Source organism: Lontra canadensis, unplaced genomic scaffold (assembly GCF_010015895.1).
Source record: "Lontra canadensis isolate GAN:19392208 unplaced genomic scaffold, GSC_riverotter_1.0 scaffold63, whole genome shotgun sequence".
Taxonomy (NCBI): Eukaryota; Metazoa; Chordata; class Mammalia; order Carnivora; family Mustelidae; genus Lontra; species Lontra canadensis.
In genome coordinates, this window is record NW_022631057.1 from 5,022,527 (window position 1) to 5,033,019 (window position 10,493).

The 10,493-nt window shown below is 45.8% G+C and overlaps 1 protein-coding gene across 2 annotated transcripts; it reads left to right on the forward strand.

The window, feature by feature from the left end:
- The first annotated feature begins 994 nt into the window (after positions 1-994).
- CUNH1orf53 (chromosome unknown C1orf53 homolog) lies at positions 995-6,098 on the forward strand. 2 transcript variants are annotated; one of them, XM_032878199.1, is made up of 3 exons: positions 995-1,347; positions 4,498-4,599; positions 5,873-6,098. In XM_032878199.1, the coding sequence occupies exons 1-3, from the start codon at positions 1,084-1,086 to the stop codon at positions 5,942-5,944; spliced, it is 438 nt and encodes a 145-aa protein (XP_032734090.1). In that variant the 5' UTR covers positions 995-1,083; the 3' UTR covers positions 5,945-6,098. The 2 variants fall into 2 exon arrangements, with proteins under 2 accessions (XP_032734090.1, XP_032734091.1); XM_032878200.1 differs by having other exon boundaries at positions 4,498-4,570.
- The last annotated feature ends 4,395 nt before the right edge of the window (positions 6,099-10,493 follow it).

The window sequence follows — 10,493 nt, forward strand, 5'->3', positions numbered from 1 at the left end:
CCACCTCCTCATCCACCAATACAAAAGTTTTGTAACTCTGTTGTAAGATGAGTATTTAATTTCCATTTGAACCTGGTCTAGTCTCTTTCATTTCTGTAAAATGCTGTCCCCGCCCTTTGAATTAGTGTCATGATTAACAGGCCCTCATCTTCAATTTAAGAAACAGTGCAATCGATCTGATCTTCCAGATTTACTTCCCTTATTTCAGTATTTGGTTTGGGAAAAAAAACACACAAATACACCTGATTTGTGGTGGATTCGCTTCTCAGGTTTGGTCCCATGTTTTCATAGTTTTTCCTAAGGTCCCTCGTTAGTTTTCTTGGTTTTAAACTCTTATTCTCACACCTCGAGAAATCTCGAGATCCTGATAACTAATTTATTATTCCAACAGAAAGGAAACAGATTTCCAAAACAGGATCCTCATTTATTAATTCGCTATGAGACTGATTATGGCTCAGTAAGGTCGGTTCAGTCACCACCTAAGAAAATTCCAAATAAAACTGCACGGTTGCATGGTAAATGCAGAAAGAGAGGAAGGAAGGAAGGGAGGGAGGAAGGAAAGAAAGAAAGATAAAAGGATGGTAATGGCCCTGTGGTGGCTTAGTCAAACTTCAGAGCAACTGAGTAAGTCCCCTCTTGCCCTCCGGCATCAATCCCAGACCTCAGTCCTTCAAAACTGAAGAACACTTAACAAAACGACTACTCTTCGAAACCCGGGCTGGGGATTAGGCGGAATGATCCCAAGCCACGCAAGACATGAGAAAATAAAATGTCCACGTTCCACCACCGAGGAGAAATGGGATACTTAGAATGTAGGCCCAAAGAAATGGCCCGCTCTTCCGTGTCCCCGCATCTTGCTAGAGCTACATCGGCCGCCTAAAAAGTCCATTTTATTTCCGCAGCAGAGCCGGCGGCGTTTGCGGAAGGCCCGGGCCTCGCAGCCCGGTCGCGGTCCGAGCCCCCAGGCCTCCGGCCGGCCTCCCAGCGCGCAGCCCGGGACCCACGCGCCGGCGCCCAGGCCCGCGTGGCCGCCCCGCCGGGCCCCTGTGCCGGGCGCTCCGCCTCTCCCGGCCGGCGGCGGCCATGGCGGCCAGGCAGATCCCAGCGTCGGCGCTCGCCGCCCTCGGAAGGCTACCTCAAGCTTCCCGGCCACCAAGACTTCTGCGGCTCGTAGGAGGGTTCCGGCAGCACCTCAGCTTAACCCTCTCCTCCGCTGCTGAGGAAGACCGCGGAGGATCTGGGTCCCGCTTGCAAGGCGGGCTAAAGGGAGACGGCAGGCGCCCGGAGAGCGAAGAGTTAACAGCGGCCGAGCGGCGGATCGCGGACCTGCACGCGGCAGCCTGCGCGGTGAGGCCCCTCCTGCCCGCCCCGCCCCGCCCCGCCTGGCCCCGCCCCGCCCCACCCAATCCAACCCAACCCGGGCCCAGCCCCGGGATCCGTGCGCCTGCGCGCCCTAGGCAGAAGGAGAGGTCGCTGGAAGCCCGCGCGGTCCTTGCTCTGGCTTCTGACAAGCACGCTTGCTTACCGCTCCGACCCTTTCGCTTGAAAACTAGCCAGTTCCCTGTTATGCGCAAAGAGTTAACGTATATTTGTATTAAGCGTGGGTCCTTTCTGATCAGCGTCCGAGCTAAACTGGTGGCAGTTTGGGACCCATCATGACTGTGTGTGTGTGTTGGGGGGGTTGTTAAGGCATTGATGGAGGAGGTAGAGAGGAGCTGAGAAGTCACAGGAAAAGTAGGCTGTGTGTTTATCTGTGTTACCTGTTAAACACTTTGCCATCCAATCATATTAATGCAAAACTTAAAAAAAATAATTTTTGCTACTATCATTTCCTCTTTTCTCTCCGCCCTAACGGAGCACAATTGTAAAGGAGACTGTAATCAGGCGTTTACATTCTTCCCAATTTTGAGCTATGTCTTCTTCTGTTTGCAGGATTTAGGGAATCACTCATGAGTACCAATATAACAACTTACCATCTTCGTTCAGTTTCTGACACCTCAGACTACATAAGTTTTTTTTTTTTTTTTATAATTTTATTTTTTATAAACATATATATATATATATTTTTTTCCCCCAGGGGTACAGGTCTGTGAATCTCCACGTTTACAAACTTCACAGCACTCACCATAGCACATACCCTACCCAATGTCCATAACCCCCCCTAACCCCCCTCTGCCCAGCAACCCTCAGTTTGTTTTGTGAGATTAAGAGTCACTTATGGTTTTCAGACTACATAAGTTTAAAGGGAGCATATTTATATTTTTAATATCTTGAGAGAGCAAAGGAGTTCTAGCGTGAAAAATGCAAAAACAATGTAAAAGTAACCTATTTAATATAATCTGTGTTACTAGTACTTGATGTCCGGTGGAGAGTTACTTACCTGGTGTTGCTTGAGCAACGGGAGTAGAAAAGAAAACCTTGATGATTTTCTAAAATAGACTTTTTTCCCCACTGCTAGTTAGTAGGCCCTGGGAATTCACTGGCTCGTTCAAGTGTTTACACTTCTGCATAAAAATTCATCAGGAAATGACTGACAGCTTTTGATTGATCTTGTTTATACTCCATTAAAAAAATAAAAATAAAAATAACATGTATAATTTGTTGCCACACATCACCATATAAATATGGTAAATATAAGCAGAGGTTTCTCTTTTTAGAGCAAAGAGCAGTCACTTGTCAATACAGGTCAGTCAGCCTGGGAAAGGAGAATGACTTTTTCTGACTTAGGAAACCCACACTTGTTTCATCAATGAGTGTCAGTATCACAGGTGAAATGGTTGTCCAGGTGACCAAGAGTAAATCCAAGAACAAGTTTGTTGTTTTTCTTTTTCAACAAATCAGAAGTCCCCTCTCAGTTGTCCTTCTCCCACACTTCCAGGCAGATGGGTCTCTTACCTTTCTTTCCGGGGTTATCAGCACGACTGAACATCTCGTTTTCCAGCCACCGTTCGCACTCCTGTCACACCTTTGTCTCTTGCCACTACACCTGAGGCTCCTTTACTGTGGACAAATTAAGTTTGTGTGAGCAGCCAATAAGCTCAAAGTTTTGCAATCAACATGGAAAGCAGGAGAACAGGCACAAATGCAGAAGCAATCTGTTTGTTAGGCTTCCAAGTTGCTCCATAATTGCCTTCAGAAGACCTCCAGAAACTATGAAAAGTGAGAAGAAGACAGCTAACAGAGCTCCCAGTGTTTGTTTGTTTGTTTTTGTTTTTCTTCCAAGTCTTCAAACACGGGTTTCTTAAATAAAGAAGTGAGGTCTTGACAATTGGTCATTCTAAAGGTCTTGACAATTGGTCATTAAAGTTTAGTGTTCTTGGTTTCATGTAATTTACTTCTGTGGTCCCAAAAGATTTGAGAGGCCCTATAGACTGGCCTTGAGACTTGCTTGCTGGATTTCTGCTGCCAGGGTCTGGCTCGGCTAGAGTAGACCTAGACTTGAACTCTATGTGTCTTTTTGCTTTATGCCTTATTCATGGTTAAATTCTCAACCAGATTATTATTGGTTAAATTCTCGACCAGATTAAAATATTTAGCTATGAAGGAAGACACTCTGAAGAAGTAACTTGTGGCACATACTAGAAGACATTCACATGTCACACATATTTTAATGAAAAGGTTCTATTCTATTACAGGAATGATGCAGAGTAAAAGGGTTATATAAGAAGCCCAAGAGAAAGTTCCTCTACAGAATCTTGAGGATAAATAATCATCACTCACATGGCCCAAATCCATAGAATAGGCTGCATTACTTTCTTTGCCTTCATACAATGTAGTTGGGACACTTTTTTAAAAACCATGTTCAAATGTTGGTAGAGTATGCTTCCTTGACATCTGAAGTGGGTAGTAAAAGTTCCTTTTGATCAAACTCGTGAAAGCAGTGAGTGTTAATACGTTAAAACAATACTTTTTTCACTTAAAAACAGAACTAACAACTCTCCCCCAAAAAGAAAATAGTGTAAAATGTGCAATGGAGTAACACATCATGAAGGTAAAGAAAACTATTCAATAATAGCAAGGTCATACTTTTCTGTAAGGACTGTTGGTTTTGATTAGCACCTTTTCTGTAAGTTTAAATCATTATCCACATATTTTAAGTACTGAAATTGCAACTGCAACTTCTGAGTGAAAGTTCATTTTCAGCCTCTTAAGCTCTTAAAGTCATCTAAATCACCTGTTATTAAACTTGTTACCTAGAAACTGAATGAAAAATACCTGAGCAGTGGCTACATCGTTATTGGGTATAGAGGAGTTCTTGTTTTTCCATCAACTTCTCATTTTTCTCAAACTGTATATTTTCTCCTTATGTCACAAACGTTGGATTGCATATAATGTTGGAATGCATTCAGTCTTTAATTGCAGGTGCCACCAAAATTGCTGGGAAGAAGTTTAATATTGTTTAAAGAAAATTTTGCAGTATTTTATGAGTAGGAAGTATGGTGAAGAGCTATGGTGAGTATTGAGATTAATGAATTGTTTTATTTCATTATTCTTCAGACTGGCCAGTTAAACTATGTGGATCCAGCTACTGGCTATACCGTGCTCACACAGCTCGCCCACTTGCAGAGAGGTAAATGCTGTGGCTCTGCCTGCAGACACGTGAGTAGCAAATTCTCGCATTACAGCAGCAGCTTTTGGTGCTTCTGTAACTTCACTTCGTAAATACCTATTATTTGAAAAACAAGTCAAATAAAAAAGCTAAATAGACCTGGAGTGCACTTTTCACAAGCTACTTTAGCCAAGGACAATGAAGTCCTTAGGACCAACATAGGACCTTTAAAGTTAATGGAATTTTGTAACATTTCTTTGTGAACATCAGTTCCTTGAAATGTTGTGATTTGAAATTCATGGGAGTTCTTTATTACAAGGAAACTTTTCATGAGGTTTCAAATAAGTCACGTTCACTAGGCAAGTACAAAGAAGGCAGGAAAAGAAATCCAGAATATTACAAACTAGATCGCAGACAGTGTTTTTGTCTTCATTATTAGCTGAATAAATAGCAATTTGACCAGCATTGTGAAGTGGGTTTCCTTTAAATGAAAATGATTCCTCTCTCCCTTCCTCTCTCTCTCCCACCCTTTTCCTCCCCTGTCCTTCCCTCCCTTCCTTTCTTTTCTTCCCTTCCTTCTCTCTCTCTCTCTCATTTTCTTCCGTGGCTGTTTTGTACTCTATCTTAAAAATAACCATGAAGCTATCTACCCCAAACTTAGTTCTGTACATTTCCTAAAATGTGTATTTCAGTGAATGTATCTCTATGTTCACTGATTAAGATGAACTAGCTAATCCTTCCCTATGCTGAGCAAGAAAAATAAATGAGATTGGGTTTATCACTGTAACTTTTTAAAAGCATACTAGTAAGGTAAATTGTTACAGTGTTAAGATTATAAACATGTAACAACCTCTATTTACAGACCACTTGGACTTTATGTTTGGGAGCAAGAAGGCATTATTTCCTTTAACTAATGCACTTTACAGTTAAGGACTAAACACTAAATGCATATATTGGCTGGAGCCAGTATTGAAAAATTAAGCCTTCACTTTTATGTATGTTCCTACCTGTGCCATTAGCTGTTTCTAATCAAAAGCATTAAGAGCTTTGCATAAATTGAGGACTTGAGAATTTTCTAAGAGTGAGTTTTTGACAGTAGAATTCTTTAAGTTGGAAGGATGCATTTAGGAAGTGATTCTTGGACCCTAATTAGGACCATTTGCCGGAGGTTGCCATTATTCTCCTCTTAGTCTGCAGGACCCAGGAGATCAAATGATCTGTATAACATGATTAGCAGTCTCATTTTCCACCATGAGGAGTGTTGTACTTTTTTAAGATCCCTGTGAAATAATTCAATAATGATTTGTTTTATTTCTTCTGCAGTGTCCATATGGTCAAGTCAATGTTAAAGATCCATCTAAAAGGAAGAAATTCAATTCATATTTTTATGTTTGACAACAATTTCATCTCCGTTCTCCATCTAATTGAGCCTGTATTAAAAAGAAAAAAAAAACAACCCTAATCCAGAATTGCTGTGTGTGCTGTTAGTCCTTGAACACTAGTTTAATTATAAGTACATATATTAAAAGAACATCAATAAAATGAAAAAGCTAGCAAATGTTTGTGTGTTTCTGAAGTGGCACATTGATAGTTATTTTCCTTTCTTTTTGCTTCATTATCAGACACATATGTTGAAGAAAGAAAATAATGACTGTTCCATTAAATAAATAGTAGCAATCGGGTCACATCAGTTGCTCTCGATTTTTCTTATAGCCTCCGTTCTCCTACTGTTTTCTCCTCTGTGTTAGCAACCCAAGGGAGGTTGCTGGCAAATAGAAGGGTTTGAATACATTCTTCATTTTATTTATATCTTGAACTATAAGAAGATTGATATAATGCTATATTGTGCAGCATATGACTGCCCAAGAAGCACCATTCTGCATCAAGAAATGCTCTCATCTTCCATCTGTTCTCTCAATAAAAACTCTAAATCATTCTGACTTGGAGGTCAGGCCGCTTAAAATGCCTCTGATTAGACCATTCTCACTTCTCTCCCCCACAGCTTCCTTCTCCATGTCTTATGACACTTCCCAGGCAAATCTATCTTAGGACATTTTATCATCTTTATACCCATTCCATTCATTGCAGCGATACCTCTGGGCATCAGTATCCAACCTGGGTTAGGGGCTCACAGGGACTATTGTTCCTACACTTTTTCCCCTGCTTCCTTCTGAGGATAAGGGCCCCAGAAAGCCTTTTCCTTGCCAGTGGAGGCTGTTCAGTAAAAGGAGGCTGCTGCCCATTGTCGCTCTGCCCAGAGCTAACCCTCAGCCTTTTCTCTCAACAGAATCTGAAAGGTTCTCAGACATCTCAGGGGGCTTCCTTACTCTCTGCCTGTGGCCTCAATAAGAGTTTTAGAGATCTGAGGCAACCAAAAGATTCTGGTGCCTTCTCACATACTCAATTTAAAGTAAAAGCTATTCTAAACTGTGAAATAAGTGAAAAGCCCAGTAAGGCTCTGATTTTCCCCTTGATTGTGATTTATGTTGTTATTTGTATATCAAATATTAAATTGTTTCCCCCAATCTTTGCCATTTTAGTGCCCCAATTTTGCTAGTCCTCCCACTGTGGTGCCCTAAGCAACCCGGTTGGTGGACCCTGTGAGGTGTGGGCAGCTGCCTTGGATATTAAAAACAAAACAAAACAAAACAAAAACCTGTCTTCGTGGCCTGGTGTTGTCCTCTCTAGAAATCGTTTTGAGGAGGTGAATAGGAGAAGGGGGTCAACATTATGATTGTGGAGGCAGTTAGACTTTCCAGACAGGTTTATGGACTCCTGGGAGCCAATTTCCTCTCTATCCTCAGGTCAAGAAGCAGCCAGATAGTTCAATGTTTTCCACTAGATTTGAAGATTACTAAGGCCATTTTCTGGGTGAGGGCTGGATGGTACTTTCTTCAGCAGTCCCAAGAGGGAGAAGAGAAAGAAACGGAGCCTGTAAAGGTCATCTGTCTGGAGAAAAAAGAGAGAGGAAAGAAAGTTCATTCTGAAAAGGGGCCCCGATTTAAGGCAGAGTTTTGAGAAAGCCCCTTGACAGAATGAAATAACTTATGAGATTCCTCCTTCCTAGAGGCAGCTTTTTGCTCCTCCTAGTGCACTTCCTGAGGTAGGGAACTGGCCCAAGAGAAAGGACTCCATGTCCCATCCCAGATGATACTCCTGTGGGACTCTTCCTGGCAGAACTTGAAGCCTTGTGAGCAGCAGCATAGGAGCCGCTGTTGGGGGGTGGGGGTGCTCTTACTCTCTCCCACATCTGGAGCCTGGGAGCCAAGGCCTGAAGTTCTCCGCTGTGGTTCTGTGGAGATGCCTGTGAACCACACATCAGGGGTGGCGGTGGGTCGGTGCTCCCACATGAAACACAATATGGCCACATAAACGGGCCTCACTGCAAGAGCTTCAAGCTATATTGTATTCACACATTGTAAAGTAAAAATTCAGGTTTCTTATTGGGTGTGTGTATACAAACACATGTGGATGCTGAGAAATAGAAACTTCCCAGCTTAAATCAACCCTGGTGCTGCTCCACTTTCATGGTTTCTGGAGACTCCTGTTGCAAGTCACCATAAGTCAAGGGGCACTGATTTCTAGATTGTTTCCAACACAGAAAGACCCAGTGGAAACTGGGGAAGCTTCTTATGGGGTTTCCCCGGGTGGAGGATGGGCATCGATTCCTGAAGCACTGGTGCTTCTCTTCTCTGGGGAAAGGGCCCTGTCCTGGCAGTCCTCGCTGCAGGTGGATTGCAATGCACACTTCCCTCTCTTCAGAAGATACACTGGCCCGGTTGATTTTGCAGCGCAAGGAAGAGAAGGACTCCCCTCCTTGAAACTTGGAACTCCCAGCCCCGGTGTGTTTGGAAAAGAAGGACCCAAGAGAAGGGGGGATGCTACTGGGCCCTGCTCAAACCTTTGTTCCACCGCAGTGCCCCTCATCCAAGGCATTTGCAAAGTCCATTTCGCACACCCGTTTCCACTGCCAGAAATCAGTCCAGCTTCAATGAACCTCCAGACAAAGCTAGGGAAGCAGGCTCACTACCAGGCAAAAGACAATCAGCACGCTGCTTTCCTGCGTGCACTTTGAGACCTCACAGTTGGTGGCTAGCCCAGAAGGAACCTCCACTTCAGACCAACACCTGCCATTTCATCTTCTCTACATTGGACCAGAGGCTTGAGTTCCTGGATGTCTGCTCATGTTGGAAGATTTAAAAGTCGGTGCTATTTTTCACCATCCTGCAACAATTAAAAGGTACTTCCGGGTGCCAAAACTATCCTCTCTCCTCAAAAACAGAGGGAAAAAAAAGTAATATGTTCAAGTGTGTGTGCGTGTGTGTAAGGGGGAGGGGATTGTCAAGACCCTCTTGCACGCCTCTGTGAGAACTTGATTTCTGACAAAAGGTTGGAGAGGAACCTACAGATATCTTTACCTAAACGTTGAGTCATTACTGGGACTCCCCGCCTACCAGGGGTCTCTGGATGCCCTGTTGCGTGTCTGACAGAGCACCCTGGGCGCTGAGAGCAGAGTGACCCTGGTCTCTACGGTTTCAAGGTTGGGCTCATGACACAAAATCTCCAGAACTCACGGCCCCCTGTTTTTTGAGACTGCGTGTAAAAAAGAGTGTAAACCGGGGGAATCATAGGCTGTAGAGGCGCGACCATATCTTCCCACTCGAAATTTGTGCCAAAGTGTGAGTTCCTCCGTGCGCTTCAATGTGCGCGCACCTCGCGCGCGTGTGGAAGGAATGCCTTTGTTTGTTTGTTTGTTTGTTTGATTGATTTTGTTCAAATATCTAAAACGGTTCGTGACCCCAAAGAGGATAAAAACGTCTGCTTTGGACAAGAGTGAATGAAAGCACCTAAGCGCTTCCGTCGGTATTGCCGTCCATCTGTGCGATGGCCTCGCTGGCGAGCATAGAAGCTAAACCTGAGAGGCTTGTCCCCTCCCAGGCTGCGAAAACGGACCGACACATAGGGGTTCTCCAGGAGAGAAAGAGCTAAGCAGGCCAGAACGGGAAGGGGAGGGCCTTGAGGGGATAGGTGGTAAACTAGTGGAACTAGTCAGCTGGTGGGACTGGCTGGTGAAGCCAAGTGTCCGGGTGGAACGAGGGTCTCTGTCCTGGGTGCTCAGAGCCACATTCGGGATTTGGGATGGAAAGAGAAAGACTGAGGGCTTGGATTCGTGGTTCCCGCTGGTTCCCTTGCCATCCCTAAACTGTGTGGCGGAGCTTGCGGGGCTGGTTAAGAGGTGCACTGCCCCGCGACCCGCTCGGCGCAGCCCCAGGCGCCCCCCATCCCACGCTGGTTCCTCAGGAGGCTGGTAGGAGCGCGGGCGCCCCAGCCCTGGGCGCCCTCAGCCCACGCACCGCAGAGGAACAGCTCAGGTGGCACAGCGGGGAGGGGCGGAGAGGGAGGGCCGCCGCCGCACCCGGACTCGCATCCCGGAGCCGCCAATCTCGCGGCTCACACCCCCTTCCCGCATCCGCGCAGGAGCCTCCCAGCAATCCCCCGCCCCCCATCTCCGACTGCGAGGAGAGCTCTGGATGGGGGAGTGAGTAAATAATTGGCCAGAGGCCCGGCTTCCCGGTTCTCGCTCTGCTTCCCTGCGGCCTGACTGCGCCCGGGGCTGCTGGGGCGACGCAGCCCCTCGGGAACCTGAGACCAGGTAACCTGGCCCCCGCCCCGTCCCGGGTCTGGGTGTCTGTCTGCGTTCCCGAGAATGCTCATCTCCCAAGGTCTGAGTCGGTTTTCTCCTGGTTAATCGCCATCCCCACCTCCTAGCAGGGGTCGGTGGGAGAGACACCTCCGGCCCCCGCGCTGACCCGTCTGGGAATGCCGCGGTGGCGCGCGGAGTGCATCCCGAAGTGCTGGGTTCCTGGCGCCTCGCCGGGGAGCGCCGAGAGTGAAGGACCGGGAGGGGAAGGCGGGGATGTGGCGGGGGAGCAATCAATGGCTT

Excerpts from the sequence above, each read along its gene's own strand:
- CUNH1orf53 (XM_032878199.1), top strand. The coding sequence starts at position 1,084 with ATGGCGGCCAGGCAGATCCCAGCGTCGGCGCTCGCCGCCCTCGGAAGG. Across the intron at positions 1,348-4,497 it reads TGCACGCGGCAGCCTGCGCG|ACTGGCCAGTTAAACTATGT; the intron begins GTGAGGCCCCTC and ends ATTATTCTTCAG. Across the intron at positions 4,600-5,872 it reads GTGGCTCTGCCTGCAGACAC|TGTCCATATGGTCAAGTCAA; the intron begins GTGAGTAGCAAA and ends TTTCTTCTGCAG.